The sequence below is a fragment of the Copadichromis virginalis genome, linkage group LG19, assembly GCF_057382275.1.
Source record: "Copadichromis virginalis isolate Kocher_CV1m ecotype Utaka linkage group LG19, C_Virginalis_male_GT1.1, whole genome shotgun sequence".
NCBI classification, from domain to species: domain Eukaryota; kingdom Metazoa; phylum Chordata; class Actinopteri; order Cichliformes; family Cichlidae; genus Copadichromis; species Copadichromis virginalis.
Genome location: NC_140636.1, coordinates 33517931 through 33537667, shown reverse-complemented (window position 1 = coordinate 33537667; position 19737 = coordinate 33517931). Strand labels below are relative to the sequence as shown.

The window sequence follows — 19737 nt, the reverse complement described above, 5'->3', positions numbered from 1 at the left end:
ATAAATGACTCTGATCCTTCAGTAAATTGAGCCCTTGGTGAGGTGGAGTGGTGTCAGCACCTAACCAACTCTCAGATGGCTCTCTAATCCTCCCGTCCCTCTCACCACCACCCTCACCGTCTAATCAGACTTGAACACACACATAACACTCACACCCATCTGACACACACAAACCAAAGTACTCACCCTTCCTCATACTGGGGCTCAGCCATCTCTTCAGTGTGATGTCACTGCTAATCCAAGCTTGGTTATCCACTGGGGTGCAGTGCTGGCAAGAGGGATGTGGGGAGGAGATGGGATGAATTTGTGGTGGTGGATGGTGGGGGGTGAGGGGTAATCAGGCACGTCATAAAGACTTCTCTCTAAAACCATCACTTCCATTAGCCCCTACCACATAGAAAGCTAGTCTTGTACCCAAACTGTACACATATGCGCAAATGCTCATTGGAGCGCCAATATGGACACATTTCAGCTCTGATATTTGAGATAAAACACAACTGTAGGCACATTCGCAGCCATGTAGCTCATATTTGGGGCACAGAGAAATCATTAGAGAGCCAGCTGGATTAAGACCCCCCCCCCACCCCCCACCCCCCGTTCTATCCCATGCATTCACAAAATAAACGCAGGGCCTTTATATTGACAGCTTGTCCAAAGAGAGGAATTACCCACATGGTTGAGGCCCTCGCTCCATATGGCGGCAGGCTATTAACAAACATTAGTTGACTGTAATAGCAGCAGTATTAAATTCATTATCTTTTTCAGATTGTATGTGAGGTGTGTGACTTTGTATGCGTGTGTTTGTGTTTGTGTGGAGTGCCCACACTGTGTGCCAGCGTGTGTGATTAGAGAGTTCTAATGTTCCAGCTCTGGGGATTTGTAGCATAAGATAAGAAAGGGCATTAACGGTGAATTGTGACGGTCTAGTGGAGCAAAACTGTTGTTTAAAATGTGCGTATGCTTTCTTTGCCGAGTCCTTTTTACATGAAAAATTAGCATTTTGTCTCAGATTTTTGTTGCTGATTTTTTTTTAACTCAATGCTATACATACAGAAAAAGAGCAGCCACGCATGAGAAAGTGGCTGACTGCAGTTCCATCTATTTGATTTTGTATTTTCCTCACTTAACCTACCACATATCTGTTTTAATCTTACCTTAAGCATCCTTGAAATGAGGTGTAATCCACTTAAGCCCGTTTGAATCTGCTTCACAGCCATATTACACCCATTCGTCGACTCATAAACATTCTCTCTGCTAAACAGCTGCACATTGGCGGTGTCCACGAGCCAAATTGTACATTGTGTTGACGCAGAAAGATTAAAACTCTGCAGTATTTGCACTTGCAAAAAGAGCAGCCATGTTTACTCAACCTTCTCTCGCTTACAATCAATGGGCAGCATGCAGACAGGGTGAGAAATAACTGGATAGGATGTACTTTTCATAACATTGGCTCTGTGGGCCACTGCAATGCATATGAAATAAAACAATCAAGATGCATTTGATGTGCGCACTCTCAGCTTTAATTGAGGGGGTGGAACAGTTTTATACACAGCCCTACCACCTCCTCCCCCTTTGGCAAAGTCTCAGATGCAATTGGACAAATTAACATAATCATAAATAAAATGCTAATTTTTAATACGTTGTCAAGAATCCTTGGCATGCTGCGCCGATTGGCTGAAGCCTGGAACCCACAGACATTAACCGGGGGAGTGGATCTCTTGTTGTTGTTTCTGGTTCTTTCTGACTTATTTGTCTTCATTCAGATGCATGCTGTTAATATATCAGCCCATGGATATTAGTGTACAGTGAGCACCATAAAAGTGTATAACATGTAATTACAGTACATAGTGCCAAACTACTTTTCACATCCCTGAAAAACAGTCTCACTTTTTTGTCCAATAAAAAAACAGGTTAATGCATGTTTGGTCACATCGCTCTGGGAATATCATTTGGAATCGTAACGAGGTAATTTTATGTTTTTGTTCATGTTTTGTGTGTTTTTAACAAAATTTGGTTAATAAAGTTAGATCATTCTTCTCTGTGTACGTTCACTGTGTCCTTTCATTTAAAGCTGCCTCTCTTTTGCTCCACACAGCCTGGCCCAAATACTAGTCAAAAGACAAAGCTGCGAGAAACAACAAGCATTAACGCTGTGCTCTTTTGCAAGTGGAAAAAATACAACCATTCCCTGTAAAATGTACATGTAGCGAGGCCTTGAACCACAGAATAGGTCTTCAGAGAGATTAATTCTCCTCTGTGATCCAGTTCTCATTACAACAAGCAGGGGACTCAAACACACATAATAACAGGGCTGACTGCTGTTCCTTTGTAACATGTGGCTACTTAAATGATCCTAAATAAGATAGATGACAAGGATAAAGCAAATCATAATCGGCATTTTGCACAATGGAACATAATAGTCTGCGGAGAACAAGGGACAACATACAGAGCTCCTGTTTTCATCGCCTGGAGCTGCACACCTAGTCGAGAGCAATTAAAATGAGAGGATTCAATTTTGTCAAACACCAGGAACCTGAGATAAATCTTGTATCTCATTTTCCAGCGTGAGGACACTCCCTCGTGTCGGTGCTATCATGTTTGTTATGGTATTTTTAAGAAACAGCTGGCTGCCGACAGACTTGGTAAAACAACCCCACCCCTGCCACCCTCCCACCCTTTCCCCAAATCATGCTAATCCCAATCATTTCAGTGTGAGACGCAGGGGTGAGGAGACGTTAGAGTCGGGTGAGGCTGTGAATAAAAGATGGTTTTAGACTGAAAATTTAGACAGAGCAGAAGGGGGAGGAGGGAGAGAGCAAGGCGGCACGTCACTGCATGGTTTCCATGTGGGAGCAATCCACTTACTTGAACTGATAAAGATTTAATTAACACAAGACTCTGCAATTACTCCATAATTAAAGTAATTTGTCCTCTTGTTTGGATGAGTAGGCAAGACGCCGCATGTGCCCGTGTAAGAGCAGACAAGAGAGGAAAAAAAAGGGGGGCGTGAGATGCTCAGAGAGGCAAAGTATGCGCCCACTTTAGTATTTGAATTGAATGCTTGATTTTCCAAACCTATTTTTCCCCACATATGTTCTAATGAAATATTTGTATCGGCTTCTCTTTAGCCCTGTGTTTATTTGCCTTTTATTTGACAACTCATTTGTTATTCATTGAGAAAGTAATAAGCTGAGTAGGCTGAGTACAAAGTATCATCAAGAGCCACATGAAATAGTAAATAGGCCTGATATAATCATAATCCTCTTCAAACTGCACTGCATACAGCTTTGAATTGTGTAGTGCTACAGAGCTGGCTGCAAGCTAAAGGAGACAAATGCACGCACACACATACAAAAAGTGGGATGGTTTTGTTTGACAACTCAAATTGCATGACTCAGAAGTGAGAGGAGAGTCCTGTGTGAGGTGTTTGACCTTGGGCCTGGATAACGAAGGCTGGACCTGACTTAAAGTAAGACATGCAGGTGTTTGATTGAAGCAACAATTAGTGACTAATCACTCGAGACAGAAATAGCGAGGAATTAGCAGCAAAGTCCAATATGTGGCACTGTGCTGTGGCAGTCCAATTTGCAAGAAGATTTAAAAAAAAATAAAAAATAAAAAAAGACCTGCCAAGTTTACTATTAAAAAACCAGGGAGACAAATGTGTCTTGTGTTAGCTTCTGAGGGTTGTATGTGCTGTTACTTAATTTACACGAGGGGAAGAGCACTATCTCTTATTTACAGATGATGATCTGCATATAATTTGCCTCAGTTGCACGCTGGGTAATTGAGGTAAATATCACAGCATTCAACTTGCCAGCTGAGGTATCCCGCTGATAGCTTGGCGTACAGCCCGCAGCCACCTGTGGCATTTCACATGTTGGGTGAAATCACAGGGCAGACAGACAAAAAGAAAAAGAAAACATGTAAGGCAACTAAGGCACAACTCTGAATACAACCTTCAGATGTGTAACAGCTGGATGATTGACAACTGTTGTTGACTTTAATCCAATAACCTATATATTGCTGGCTGTTGTTAGAGGGGGAAAAAATCTCATCTAAATATCTGAGGAAGTGGCACGATCACTGCTTAAAAGTTTCAGTGTTTTTTGGGTTTTTTTTCCAAGGCTGCATGCACTTACAACTGATTGCCCCCCCCCCGCCCCACCAGCCACATTTTGAAGCCAGGCCTTGAAAACTGTTTGGATTTCATTACTATCACTATGTGCAGGGGCCTACCCAGAGGAGTGTGGAGATGTACAGCATATACTTTTTCACTGATCTCTGAGAAATAATTGCATTAACCCTATACCTATATAGTTTGCAGCTCACTTCTCTCAGCTATCAAATTAAAACTACTGGAATGCTTAAATACTTTATTTAGTAAGAGTGAATTTCTTTTTGCCATTGCCCACCCAAAAACTCTAAATGCTCTGTCTGGATACAGGTAATGGTTTCCTCTTATGCTGTTAATATTCTTAAAGACGCCACCAATATATCATTACAGCACTGGATAATAAAGTTTCTTCTAAAACATCCTAATTTTCCTGTTTGGAAAACTCACTTAACAGGAGCAAACTTGCAAGCTATCATTGTCAATACACCATCTTGTTTTAGGCAAATATGACAGCTTTGTGCTCTCTGATTGCTCAGTCAACCAAACAAAAGGAACTTTTTAGTACAATTATAATACAACGACTCCCACTGAACTGCAAAATGGTCCCATAAAAGTTAAAAAAAAAGGGGGGGTGGGGGGATGATAGGAGGATCATCGTTTGTGTAAATTCTCAGCATTAGTGCAGGACATGCACCTCATTTCTTACTCATGAAACTGAGAGAAGGGAAAAAGAAGTATCATCCTGCTTTATTTGCATAACCCAGCCCTGCTTAGGGGCAGGGGGACCCACCAAGTGATCTCAAAATTAGCATGCTGTCACCTTCAGTGTCTCTTCTGTCATTAAGAAAAACAGGCAAGTGTGCAGACATATGAACCTATTTCACATCTACTGCAGAAATGTTAATTAGGAAGCACGGCATCCCACAGCTCCGTTCCCCTCCCTGTGCCAGAATGACATGTTATGCATTTAAATCCTTTTCATGCGTCCTTATTATAGAGAGGATGAAGTCACATGCGAATGATGGAAAATATCATCATGGTACAATATTTTTGCATGTACACTAAAAAAAAAAAAAAAAAAAATCCTAAAAGCTAAATATTGCACACAACTATGCACTCCTTATACATCACGCCAGGATTTAGATGGGGATAAAAGACTATTATAATTAATTTGACTGCATAAGCAAAAACATATGGTATGTAATAGATTATATATTTAGTTTGAACTGATTAGACTGTTCTGATAGCCTAATTGGAGGATTTTAGTCCTCACTGGCATGCCAATTTAAATAATTCAATTTCTGATGTTTCATATGTATTTTTGATGCATTTATATTTAGTGTTTTTCATAACCAACATCAAACTTTTATTTATTTGCTGTGTTTTCAAGCTATTGGATCCCGCAGGCTCAGTAGCTTGAGAGGCATAATGCCAAAGGCGCTATTGTTGAGGAAACAGTGCCCTCCTGTGGTTTCATAGGGAAACTGCATACTTAAAAAAAACTACTGAAAACAAGGGGCTACACTCATGCAGTCATTCTCTAATAAATATTAAGATGAAGCTGATAAGATAGAACAAGAAATGTGAATAAAACAGACTTGAAGAAAATTCTCTGCCTTATCTGGAAAAAAAATACTGATAGAGCAATCACAATTCAGAGCCATTTTGGCAACCAAGATAGGAGAAATGCTCATACAGAGGAATGATGAAACACATATGTAACTGTGATTAAACATTGCTGCTATGTTGGTTGTGCGAACACAGCTGAGACATCTGGAGTGTTCAAAGGCAGCCACTAAATAAAAACCAACAAATCCCCATCAGCTGCACGCAGCCCTTTAAAAATCGGTGGATCACTTTAAAAGGAGTCCCTGAACATTACCCACAAGTATGAAATAGAAACTGTCAGTCAGAGTGAGAGAGAAATCCAACTTGGTGCAGAGTGTTTTTAAAAAATATTTTATTCTTTGCAAAGGAGACATTAGGAGCATCAGTGCGTTCTATGGCTTGTGTACAGAGTTCCTGCTAGAGACACAAAAATAATAATAATAATCATAGAACAAGCCCTTGGGTGAACTGTGGGCCCCACCCATGTTTACCGAGGAGGAATGTTTGAGGCAGCTACTCTTGCAGCTGTTACAGAACACAGTCTTAAGCAATGGACACAGTGTTTGAGCCGAACGCACGTGAGGTTAGAAGGGAATGCTACCGTACAGTATGTGGCCTAGTGCTTGACCCAGCATGGCAGTTAAATAACATCAGCAGAAATCAAGCGAGTCTGAAATGCTCTGTGGTTAGAGGAAAAGTGTAATGCTGCTGACATTCTTAACAATGCCAAATATGTTTCTCTTCAGAGGGAAGCGGAAAGAAAAAACAAAATAAATTAAAAATACCATGTCCAGGACAAAGGCAGATTTCCTCCGCCTCAGATATACCTCGGAATTTTTTAATTATCATAATAAAGTCTGGGAAAACCTAATGCTATATAATAGAACATCGCCCTTAACATCTCATTGTTTTAATGCTCACTATTGTATTTCATAATCTAATGTTGGAAACGACACTCGTTTGGGCACAGTCTGGAAAGCTAACATCACGGACAGATTTGTCCCAGATTCTTCAGTTTTCAATTCATCTGCTACTTTTGTTTTGGACAACTTGACTCATCCACACACAATAGAACTTACCAAATTTGGCACAGAGTGTGATAATATCATTGTTCCCCATGAAGCGACTGAACAGCCTTGACTGTAATCCAGAGCTGTCAACATTCCACCACAGCAGCAGCAGCAGCAGTTTGGGGGTAGCATTGTTTACAGAAACACTTTGGATTGGAGGAAAAAGTGGCCGTCGCATCTTGCATGCGGAGAGAAAACAGCTCCTCCTTATATTTGGTATAATCTCTGGATGCTGCTGAGACTGTGCCCAGGTTCGACAGCGTACAAATCATTGGATCAAACCCAGCGTGGGGATAAAGCTAACAACAGTGCAGATTGAATACAGTGTGTCTGTGTGTGTTTGTGTGGGGCAGTGACAGCTAGCAAGCAAGCAGGTACGCTTGATTCATATGGTTGTACGGCTCCGGCGATTTATTTAACTGAAAGCAGGCTTCGATCACACCTTGAAAGCAAGTTGTATAATCAAAGCACCACCAGCGAGAAGGGTCAATGCATTTCAGTACATTCATTGTCAAGCCCCTGCGACCTTGTGTTAAATCCTGCGTTCTCTCTGGTAGCGTTTTGGGGATCGGGGTGAAGCGATGCAGGGTGATTTTAACGGCCCGAGGGCACCCACGCAGTCCAATCCACATGCACACAATCACACAAACATGCACGCACACATACGCTCAAGCATTCTCACATACATTATATATGCTGGAGAAAAATATATTAACATTTGCATTAAAAAACAGTACAAGGGCCTCAGTGTAATAAAATACCTCTGGTGTTAGAATCTGTGTGGGTCGTTATTTTTCTTACACCTTCTGCAAAACTATCTCTCTCTTTACCTTCAACAAAATATCTTTTTGTCAACTATGAAAAATATTCCCATAGTTTGATGGGATTTGAGGCACTGGATTATATCTCTGTACATAAAAAGTCTTCCCCCCAACTCTCCCTCAAAGTTTGTTCGGCAGTTAGAAACCGCCTCCGGAGAGCTACAAGATGTTGATGCCGTTACGGGTTAAGGACCAGGATATCAGTGTGGACCATTTAACAAGTTAACTATTAAAACTTCCATCTTCACCTGGCTTTTCTCTCAGCCAACAGTCCAGCTGTCTGGCTCTGTAAAATCTTGGTTTCAGGCCCACCAGGAACTGAATTATATACCCTCCCCCACCCCAGCCCACATATTTCCCAGAAGACTCAACTACACCTGCTTGCTATAATTTGGTTCAGTCTGATTCATGAGTAAATTCAACTCATTCCTTCTACAACCTTAGTGTTACAGCCCTCTGATGGAAAACCAGCAGGCATTGTAGTTTACAGCCCAGCACTGGAGCTTTGTTTAAAGAGGTTTGTTGGCAGGACAGCTAAAACAGTATTTAATTCTGGAGGAGCCGTGCGTCTGTGGTCCAGTGTGCTTCACATCTCTGTATCCTGCAGTGGCCATCCAAACAGCCACAAAAGGCCCCGAACAATCTGTAATGGCTCTCTATTGTCAATCCACAGTACATGACCAGAACCTGAAAAAGGCTCGCTTCGTTCCAGAGCTGGCTTACATAAATGAAAGAAAGCACAAAATAATCTTTCACTGCATGTCAGCATTCCTGTTTAATCTCCTCTGCCAGAGCAAGACCCCTTAAACTCAGTCCACCGGACCCTGGAAGATTAGCTTGGAATAGCCCTGAGTTGGGCCAAGTTGGGTGGCGCAAAAGGGGCAGGCTGCGTGGAAGGCGTGAGTGCCGTGGGGCAGAGGGATCTCTGACCAGTACTTGACCGACTTCTCTGAACACACATGTCCGCATGGCACGAAGGCGTATGTGGGTGCACCTGTGTCCACGTAGAAGGCCGGCTCGCAGCCCAGCCACAGTGGCACGTAGGGCCCCACCACCCGGCACATGGGACACTCTCGCTCAGTGTTGGCCTCCTGCTCCGAACGGTGGCCCCAGTTGTGGTAACCGTGCACGTGACCGCACGCCAAGTACACCCAAGGCTGCTTGTCTTCCAGAGATGAAAGGGCACGACTCCGGTGCATGCTGGGGAAGGCGAGGGTATTGAGACCCACAGGGCACTGGGGGCGCGCTGCATTGATCTCCTGCCTGAGTGCCTCCAGGTGCTTTTGCGTGGGAGTGTGGAAGAGGCCTTCAGCAGTGCGCCACAGCAACGTTGCTCCACACAGATCCACCAGGGAGCCGTCCTGTAGAATATTGCTCTCATTCTCCACCTGCGGAGGATAGTGAAGTGCGCACACATTTACCTTCTACATGGGAAAAAAATCCACTGCCTATGACATGCTGATATTTCTTATTACTACATTGTACTACAGACTGACAACCTTTAGTTCCTGTTACTGCTGAGTTTCAGACATAAGTCCCACCCAAATGCCATTTAAACCTTTTGTGTACAATAGGCGACTCAGCAAACATGGATTATTTCAGACTTTGGATCAAGATAATTACTTATTCTGATTTGGGACTCATTCAAAGCTACTCTAAAAGTGGCTGTGGAAGAATTAAAATAATAAACATAACAGGACCACTTTAATATTCTAAAGTATTTCTCTAACATCACAGTGTCACTGCATACATGCACTGATACATTTTAACTTTTCAACTACTCACCAGTTTGCCTGGGGTCTGTGCTGAGCGGGTCTCTCTCAACGTGTAAACATCACCACAAACAGAGATCTCTCTCCACACGCCGGGCTTGGACTCCTCAGTGAATCCCCCCTTAGGGTGCATTACCAGCACACCATTGGTTGTTAAGCCGTCCATGTGACCATCAGGGTTTTTCCATTTTGCAGCTTTTTCCTACAGGCAAGACAGAAAATGGATGATGACACAAACTGACATGATGTGTGGCATTTCACTTTTTACGTAACAGTGCATATGAAACAGTGGTTTTCTTTATCTGGTTACAAGCTTCAAGGATTAGAAGCACTAAAAAAGAAAAAAAAAAGAAAAAAGGCAGCCATGTAACCTTACAGGCTAAAAAAAGTAGCATAGATAGAGATGGTGCATAATCACAATGGTACACCGAGTTGTAATTACCCCAAGGAAGATGTTTTTGGACGTATCAAATCCGGCTGCATAGATGCGAGCGGTGTAGGGCGGGGTGCGTTCGCAGACAATTCGGCAGGCAAAACGAGAGATGGTACTCTGCGTGATAAGAGTCTCTTCACCCTCCTGACCCCCTGCTATTGTATCAGTCACCACAAAGTCTATGGGACTCTCAGTAGAACGCCCAATCTGCAAAAACAACACAAAAATAATAATTTATATTATGCTGTACTGCACAACAGTTTCGAAAGAATCTCAAAACAGTGCAATCAATGAAGAAAGGTTCTTTTTAATTCATACCAGACACAGCAACTGTTCTGCATCCTGCTAGCTTATGTACGTGCACAAGCAAACACACACAGAGTATCCATATATATTTTAATGGGCATAATTTTCAGCACTTGGAAACAGTTCAAGCTGAATAAACAGAGGCAAAAATAGGCTTTCCTCCTTTCATTTCCTCTTTTTCCCCTTACACTGTCCTGAAGTCCAACATTTTGAGTGGCTTCCTCTTCTCTCTGGTGCGTTCAGTATTGTTTAGTCACATGGGGAAGATAGGGTGCTGAATATGAAGCATGTGTCTGTAACATTAACATCCCTTGGCTCATCACTGCCTTGCTGTACGTTCAGATTAATACTGGAGCAGTGTAAACCGGGCACAGATGATTTTTATTTATATGATTGGACGTGTTTTTGAACATTTATACTTTTTGTGTGTCTTAACTTGCTTTTCTGCTATTACAACACTTAATTTTCTTACTTTACTTATTTTACTCTGTGAAAAGCATTTTATACATAAATGTTTAACTTTGCAGTCTAATCAGGTGGTTGTGTATAACCAAAGTGGCTAAAAGAGCCCAAAGACACCTTGTCAATCAGTCAAATTAAAGCTTACATCCATATTTTCATTTATCCCATTCATAAAGAGCCATTTGAAATGACAATCTAAAGATATAGCAATTACTGTTCTGACAGCCTTTGAAGCCCCTGTAGGCAATATAACAGAACACAAACAATAAAAGGGCAATAAAATCTTTGCAACAACTGTCAGTCCTTAAAAAAACAAAACAGGTTAAGTAGCATCAAATTCAAACAACATGTCTTAGCCACAGAACTAGCAGCTCTCCTGCTGTTAAAAATACAGCCACATCCTGCCATGGGAATGGGGAACAGGCTCTGACCATTTTTGGCTGTCAGAGAGGAAATACTCCTCCTGGCTTTACTAGATCGAAACTGGTAATGTTAGGTATAGAAGTACATTAAAAAAAAAAAGCAGAACAAAAGCCTTTTTGTTCTATGTTTTCTGACTATAAAGAAGTACTGTAATCGCTGAGAAACTAATGTACGGGGTGTGAATGTATCTGAATGCAGTTGTGTGCCAAAGTAAAAGTGAACGGACTTTTACCTGAAACATATCTGTGTCTTTATCATGGCTGTACTCTACCACTACGGTGTGGTTCCTCGATAGCGTGTAGGAGATACTGTGCTGACCTTTACAGCTCACAGCCTGAAATGTGAAAACAAACAAACAAAAAACCCAACTTGTTCATAACAAAGTACACAGTGCAACAGTATAATAAATCATCATCCAATCTGTGGCTTTATCACCGGATCTGAGAGTGCCAAACAGCACAGCAGAACTACAGTAAAACCTTCCTTGCACAATCCTTTCCTCGTTGGTGAGGTTAAATTAAAGACCAGAGCAAAAGTCAAACCCACTATTAAAACACATGGCACTTAAGTGATGATTCACTTCCTTAGAATCAACAACTACGAGGTGCTCCTGGAAGAAAACATGTTATTGTCCTTATTTTTGTTTTGTTATTGACAACTTGGAACATTTCTATGGATTATTAGCGTGCATGTGCGGTTTTTTACAGCTCACAATTAAGCCAAAGCTCTACAGGCTTATTGTGTAATTTTGTCATGATGTTACCAAAATCCTAAAACCTATTACAAGAATTTTTTGGGAAGCGGAACAAAAAAAAAAAAAAAAGACTGTGTAAAGTCACACTCGCAAAACAGTGACCATAAACTCCCTGCTGGCCTCGGTTAACACAAGCTCGCCAGGCAACTGAACTGCTTCATGTCAGTGTAGCGAGGAAGGCTTGGTTAAAGCCCGGCCCCAGCTTCCATCAACACTGTACCACATGCCATCTCTGCTCTAATCTGCAAAATTCCATTTCCTAAACATCCCCCTCCTCTTCGTCACGTGCAGGAGGGAAAGCGGGAGAGGGAAAGTGGGTCATCAGAGCTGCCACGGTCTGCTGTAACATCAGATGCACACGGGGACAAATGTCATCATCGCATGCAGTCTTGTCTTGACTGCGCTGCTACAAACAAATGGTGCTCCACCTGTTAAAGAACTAAAAAAGGAGCAGTGCACACACAAATATGTATTTTTTATAAACGCTACGCCCCCAAAATATCCTCCCCCAACCTTCCCGAGTGGTAGGAGTTGGAATCATAATGTTTTGAATACGAGGCTGGCAGTGGCATCATGGGAGCTCCTCATTATCTGCCATGAACACTAGAGTGTGCACCGACACGTGAGCTCTCCCTCTCAGCCGCAGAGACTCCTCAGCTCATTCGTATGCTGCACTGGAAGGGAGCAAGAATGGGTTACAGGGGGTGGGCTTCATTTTAGTGATTCACCTCTTTAATACCCCCTTCTCCTTAAAATAAGCTGACCACCCAGCTCGTCTCTTACAGAATGGCCCTTTTTTGACCGTTTATACACCTGGATGAGCCAGGTCAGCATAAAGCAACAACCCCTGAGCTCATCCTTCAAGTCCCATAACACGGTGCCAGGGTCGAAGTGGTCAGTGAAACAGCCAGTAACTAATGTAATGCACAGTAAAAACAGCCACATCTAATGCAGATAGCAAACTATCTGAGACGTAATTTATGATGTGGAGCAGCAGAACACTTCAGCCATATTTCACAGCACACTGCAGCTCAAACTCAAACAAAATAAAGCGCAATCTCTGCCATGAAAAGGCCTCTGTCACTGAATCGTCCCAGAGCAGATTTCTGGATTCCGCAACCTGACAGTAACCTGAACCAGACAGCCTTTTAGCTAAAAATGTCAAACACTGGTCTCCAAGTGGTGCAGAGGTAAGTGGGTCTTGTCTGATGTTTAGCAGTTTCGCCTAGGAACCGAAGGTAGGAATGCAGGAAGGCAAACACGTTTTACTGGATGTGGCACTTCCCTGCAGGCAGCCTGCCGTGAAGAGAAACTCTGAAGCCCAGCTAGGAACTAGTCATTGTAGTGGAAATGTCAACATTAAGGTCTGCCAACAATAATGTAAAGTGCTTTTCACAGCACAATTTACTAGCTACCACAATCACTAAAAGGCCATTCAGCTGCTGTGGGAAAAAAAACAAACAAAAAAAACCCCCAAAAAAACAAAGGGGGTTCATTTATAGAAATTATGCTTTCAACTTCATATACAGCCAAATCTTCTTATGTATATATGCAAAACCAAAACCAAAAAAAACAAAAAAAAAACCCCCAAACTATTACCTAAAAAAAGAAAAAGAAATATCACCTCCTTCTTCTGTTACGTTTTTGCACACTTTCATACATTTTGTCTGAAGAAGAAAGGCAGACAGATGTTCAATCCCACTGAGAGCCTGTTCATTAAATCACTTTAAATCATCCTTCTGTACCTTGGTGGCCTGGGGTGTGTTGAGGACGTGCACAGTGCTTGGTGATACACCATTGGGTTTGATTCTCTTGTATAGAGCAAATCTGCTTTTCCGTCTACCGCGATCTCCGTTGGGCAGGGAGCCATTGTACCTGTCAGAGACGGGACAGGGTGGAGAGAAGGACAGCAAATTGACAGTTATTTATTTCATCTGTGTGAAAATGCTAACAGCTTCCATAGCTGCAAAAAGATGTGTCTAATGAGATTTACAGGCAAAAGTCTTGTAATCATATAAGAAGTAAACACGGAGAATTAGAAACATTCGTGTGTTCTGAAAAGGAGATTTGCCACGCATTACATCACTGACAATCTAATACACCCTATTAGTAATCTAAGCGTTACCTTGGATAACGGCTCTTATTACATAATGCACTCTGGTGCTGGTGATTTCAGTGTGCGTGCACTGTGTAAACTGCAGCTGTTCTTTTGCTCTGTGTCCCAGGCAGGAGCACGTTTTAAGATGCATGTCAGGTTTGCTATCATTTTGGGAATGCACGGGCTGGGTGGATGACTCAGACACATTATTTCAAAGATGAATTTTATACACGGATACAGCTTACAAAGCTATCTGTTCCGTTTCCAAAATCATTTAATAACAGACTCCAGTTTTGCCCTTTAGTGTGCTGAGAGGCACCTAGCCTAAGCTGCTCTTTGTGAATGAAGAAGCCCCTTCCGGTACAACTGGTCTTCTTTCTATCCACCAGCTGGTTCCTACAGCTGGGACACCCCATGCTCGACTATCATCCAACACACAGACCTTCTGTCACACACTCACATAAACCACAAATGTGCTGAACAGACACTTTGCACAAGATACACATTTATATTATATGCCTCAAGTTTGCACACCAATGTATCGGAGGGGAACAGAGTCTACGAGCCAAATGTAATCTGACATTTTTCCTTTCTGTTTCTGAACAATAGCAACAGAACCTCCTTCTGCTCCTTCCCACCTCCCTCCCAGGCTAGTCCACCTGTCCCATGTCTCCACACGGCTGGCCAGGCAAAGAAACACATGGTCCTAGTCAGCACAGTGCACAAAGCTGGCCTGTAGGACAAGCCACCCACAGAGAGCTAGAGAGGCACTGGAAGATTCTATGGACTAAATGCAACAAATACAAAGACAGAAAGACAGGAGGAAAGTGTCAAATGACAGCAGACCTGCTTACCTTCTCTCCTAAAGTGTTCAGCTTTTACTTTTAGTGGTGATTACTGTCTGATCGTACTCCTTTCAAGGCCATTTCAGGGATTCTATTTCCATGTCATTAGACCAGTGCACACTTTAAATGCAGACCCTTACACAGTTGTGAAATCTTGGGCTCCAAAAGCCTGAGCTGGCCTTCTCATGCTGCTTTCAAAATAAAGTACAAGTGTACAAGACATAAGTTACATTAAATCTAAAGAAAAATAAAATAATGCCCACTTTCCCCCCATTTATATAGTAATTGTGTTGCTTTCATTTACAAGTAATCTGTAAGAGAAAACAAATAAAGCCCCTTTATTGATGCACACATTCCTAAGCTAATTTCACATGGTTTGTTCTCTGTACTCCACTTTTATTTGACCTGCTCTAAAAACACCCCACCTAAATAAAGACCAGCCAGCCCTACATAAAGATGTCTTTTCAGTTTAGGGGGGTCTACTGGCTGGCTACCTGCCCCTGTGTGTCTCATACAAAGCACACAATCAAATGCTATCCAGCTTAGTGTTTTTGCCATGATGAATTCTGACTGGAGAATATAACCCTAGCTCTGCAAGAAACGCAGCATATGCTTTCAATTATTCAGCATTATACCGAGGAACAATATTCTGTCATGCAGGAACTGCCACCGTCACATTAGCTAGGACAGGCTCTTTAAAGCTGCGTTCCAACTAATTGTGATCGCTTTCCCTTTTGACCCGTGCCAGACAGACAGCGGATTTACCTTCCAATACTTAGCAGCAGGGATTAGAAGACTCTGGCATATCACCTATCCTCCAGGGTTGCGGTAAGGAGCCAACAGCACCTCCTACTTCCTATGCTAACATGAAAGGCTAGTGTTCACAGAATGAGGAGAAGATATGCTGAATAGCTGTAACACTCATTAGAAATACAGAAAGTTAGGTTAGGCTTACAGGGTCACACAAGATGGTTTCTAGGTCACTAGGACTTCATCTAAATCAATCTAAGCTGTAAAAATACATAAATAATACATCATTAACAGACAACCAGATGGCATGATGAGCAAAGACAGTATGAGTCAACTAAATGAGCATCATCCATCCATTTTCTTATCCATTTATCCAACTTAGGGCAGCAGGGGTGCTGGAGCCTAGCCCAGGCGTCACGGGGTGAGAGGCTGGGCACATCTTGGCCAGGCTGCCAGTCAATCACAGGGCTGACCCAGAAAGACAGACTACCACATACTCTCCAATGCATATTTACAGCCAATTCACAATCAACAAAAATCCCAGTGGCTCTCAAACCTCTTCTGGCATACCCCACTTTACTTTATATACAAGTAAGCACAATAGCATTAGCCAAATCTTGTTTGGTAATAAACAAAAGTCTCTCTTTTGCCTAGTTGTTCATGCCCTGCAGTTTCTGGACCTCTGAATTACCTTAACATGAGTGTGTTTGGACTGTGGGAGGATCCTGCTGCAACTGGAAAAAAAGGAAAAAAAAAAAAAACAAAACCTACGCAGGCACAGGACGTACATGCAAACTGCACACAGAAACGCCTCAATCCACCAAGAGGTTTGAATACTTGTTGAGTGGTGATCATGCTAACCACTGCACCACTCTAGATTAAACCAGTTACACCTGAAATCTTTAAATGCTTCTATTGTAGTACTGACAAAAAACCCCAGAAAGAGATGTCTCTTCTCTTTATACCATTTAAATTACATAATATTAATAAAAAGGCACGATCTATGTCAGTCTGTACCAAAGATGCTCCCAAGTTGATTTGTACACTTTCCTTTAATGAGTGGTTCTCTAAGGCAAAATGTAGAAAGTTCAATCAATAGGCCTAGTCTCCCTGCCACAATGGACAGAGGAAGCTGAAGAGAGGCAAAGGCTGAGTCCTGATCAATCCATCCTTTCATTTGCAGGATACCCATGCAGCACCCCCTCCTCATCCTGCCTCCTTTCACTGACCAGCACCAAGCCAATCTGCGGCGGTAGAGATGGAGGGGCAGCCATGCAAGTAATAAGAGCCACCACGGTCATGGCAACAAACCACTGAGGGAACTGCTGCTCAAACAAGCTTTGTTCCATGCTGTCAGCTATCTTGTCTACCATCAGTTTTATCAATGGGATGTGATGTCATGGCAGTGATTATACACCCGTCACATCTGATTCACATATGTGTCTTTATGTCAGGAGAGGGAACAAAAGTACCAGCTTCAAACATGCCACATACCGAGCCTGGGGTAATAAGCACTCAGCACTTTTTATCCCTTACAATAAGCACTATGACTGCGAGTGTATGGGTGGAGGGCAGTGTACAAAAACACAGTGTAGTCTGCTCTCTGTGTAAGCCATCATTTCAGCACCTTATTTCAAATACTGTAAAGATGAAAGTCACACAGCCGCATGGACACCAGTAAATCTGAACTATAAAAATTTTATAACTTTTATAAGCGCCTCAGGACTGGCCATTGGCCAAAGTTCAGTCACTCATGTTTTCCATCATCTGTTGGCCAAGACAATACAGACAGGACGAGAAGGTGACTGTTTAGAAGGATAGCTTGTGGCAATTTGTCCTAAATGAATTCTAAACAACCAAACAAAAACACACAAAACAAAATGAAAAAACAAAACAAAAACAAAAAGAGGACAAAGCAGTTATGATATAATAAAGGTAAAAGTTACACTGGCTTTATTCGGTGACAACACAGATGTGAGTAACTGCTTATTTTGTTTGCCTTTTTACATTAACAGACTGTCTGTGTACTTTCTGATATTATCCAGTACAAGTGGCAACTGGATAGTTACAGAATGAATGCCAAATAATTCAAATACTTAACAGGAGTAGGTGTGCTCTTCTACAAAAGGCTTTTAAATGTAAAGAGTGATGTGAAAAACAAAGATTACTTCAACAAATAGCTTGAAAATGACCAGCGCATGCCAGCTATCAATACATCTGATGGGCAAAATAACAGACGGACAGAATATTACCATCTTTTTTGATAAATAATGCTTTAAGTCATAATTCCTTGGCAGTTTCTTTCCCATGTTTTATATTTACCTGAAATTATATCAGTAAATGTATGAGACTGACTTCTTTTTTTTTTTCATTGGGTAAATTACTGATATTTTATTGACAACAATACAGTTAATGGTGAGGCTCTTATCAGTTTCTGTAGAGACTCCTGACCAGTTTACTATATAGAAAAAAAATGCACGTCTACACAGGTTCTTGACACCAAGGCAAAATTTCCACTGCTGCAGGTTTGACGTAATTGTTCTGCAATGTGAAACTGTCAGAAGAGCCTTGTAAATACCTTGAAATAAGTAAGCGATAAACTTAAAGGCAAATAAGTATGGAGGCTTGACAATAAGGAACAGATTACTGATCATCTACTGGTTGGGCAAGAAATGTAAAGATGCCAGTAAGGCTTTTAAGAAGCCACATAAGATGATTTAAAGCAGATGAATAATAAAAAACACATAAATAAATAACTAAAGAACTACAGCTCGGCTTGTTTTCAACACTCTGTGAAAACATGGTGGTTCTGTGCCTGCCCAACAAAAATTACTCCATACTGAGATATAAACAAATACAAAGATGTAAAAAAACAGCAGAAAGGTAGCTTGACTGAGCAGCCTTTGATGCTGTTCCCATAGGCAGCTTAGACTCTGCTAGTATAAAGCAATTTAAGAATATATCCTGTGAGATTAGATAAACTTGTCCACTGCTTTCCCTTGTTTCTCTGACTTGCACTGGAGCATTGTGGGTAATGGCAGATACTGTATAAGGTATGGAAATCAGTAACCGACTCCTTACTACTTACTATACAGTATAATTCAGCACATACTTTGGCTGATTTTCTCTATGAACAGAAAAAATGTTTTACTGTATAAATAACATTTGAATGTTCCCCACATCAGGTAGCATATCCCAATATCATTTTATCGAATTACATATATCATTACAGAGTACTTCATAAGGCTCTCGCTGTTATCCGACATTTAAGCTCCCCTTGTCTGTTAAATAAGGAATATAAGGTAACTTTTTGCAGGTCAAGGAGTGTGATTTTAAACTCGGAGAACAGCCGGCAGTACGTGCGTGCGTGACTGCAGAAGTTGTGTTAAAGGAAGCACCCTGGGGCTGGGGGAGGGGACCATCACTACTTCCGAATTCCTAAAACCCCATGAATCCAACTTTAAGGTAAGAAGGAGCGTCCGGTCAGAGTTGCTGAATAAATTTCACTGGGGTTCCCAAAGTTGTCCCAAATCTGTCCTATTTCACGGACACAGATATGTAGACACATGCAGGCAGTTTGTAGTTATCAGGGTTGACAGGGAATGGGATATTTAAAACGTCCACATTTGTAATTGCGCACGTGTCTGATTTGTGGGATAACGTGAGCTTGTAAATTTCTAAACAGAGCTTGACGTGCTCCCTGAAAACCATCACAGCGCCTCTTTGATGTTATATAATGTCGCCTGTGTTGGAAGTTGATCTTGAATTTAAAAAACAAAAATACACAACGCATCACTGCTAACTCCATGCTATTTTCAAAAACTTACAGTCATGTAGCTTAGGTAGCAGTGTGAGTGGCCGTTTGTGAAACTTAAAAACAAACACCCGTTTTCAGTTTCATGTCCACACTTACTCAGAAGCAAATACAACAACGATTCAACTTACCCCAGAACCACCAGCTCTCCGTATTTCACTAGGTCTATGGATGGGGCGCAGTGCTCCTCTTGGCTTAACGAAAACATGAGGCTCCTGGCTTCACTTCACGGTTAGCTTTACAGTAATAACGGTTCACAAATTACCTAAAATTCCTCCTTAAAAAGCGCGACGCAGACTCGCTTCAGATCGCGTACACGGCAGCATGTGTTTCAGTGTCCTCACGAATCAAGTTTGCTAAAAATAAACTGGTCTGAAACTTCTTCGGCGTGACATAGCAAAACGTAACTTACTTGGCGGTTGAATGCGCTCTAAAGCAGATACAAAAACAGCGAGGACCAGGGC

General features: G+C 41.9%; 1 protein-coding gene across 2 annotated transcripts; it reads right to left on the bottom strand.

The window, feature by feature from the left end:
• Window positions 1-8366: 8366 nt before the first annotated feature.
• Window positions 8367-19737, bottom strand: peli2 (pellino E3 ubiquitin protein ligase family member 2). 2 transcript variants are annotated; one of them, XM_085442345.1, is made up of 6 exons: window positions 19405-19737; window positions 13512-13641; window positions 11245-11346; window positions 9831-10028; window positions 9402-9590; window positions 8367-9004 (listed from the first exon to the last, which is right to left on the bottom strand). In XM_085442345.1, exons 1-6 carry the CDS (start codon window positions 19479-19481, stop codon window positions 8426-8428), a joined length of 1275 nt encoding a protein of 424 aa, XP_085298471.1. In that variant the 5' UTR covers window positions 19482-19737; the 3' UTR covers window positions 8367-8425. The 2 variants fall into 2 exon arrangements, with proteins under 2 accessions (XP_085298471.1, XP_085298472.1); XM_085442346.1 differs by lacking the exon at window positions 11245-11346.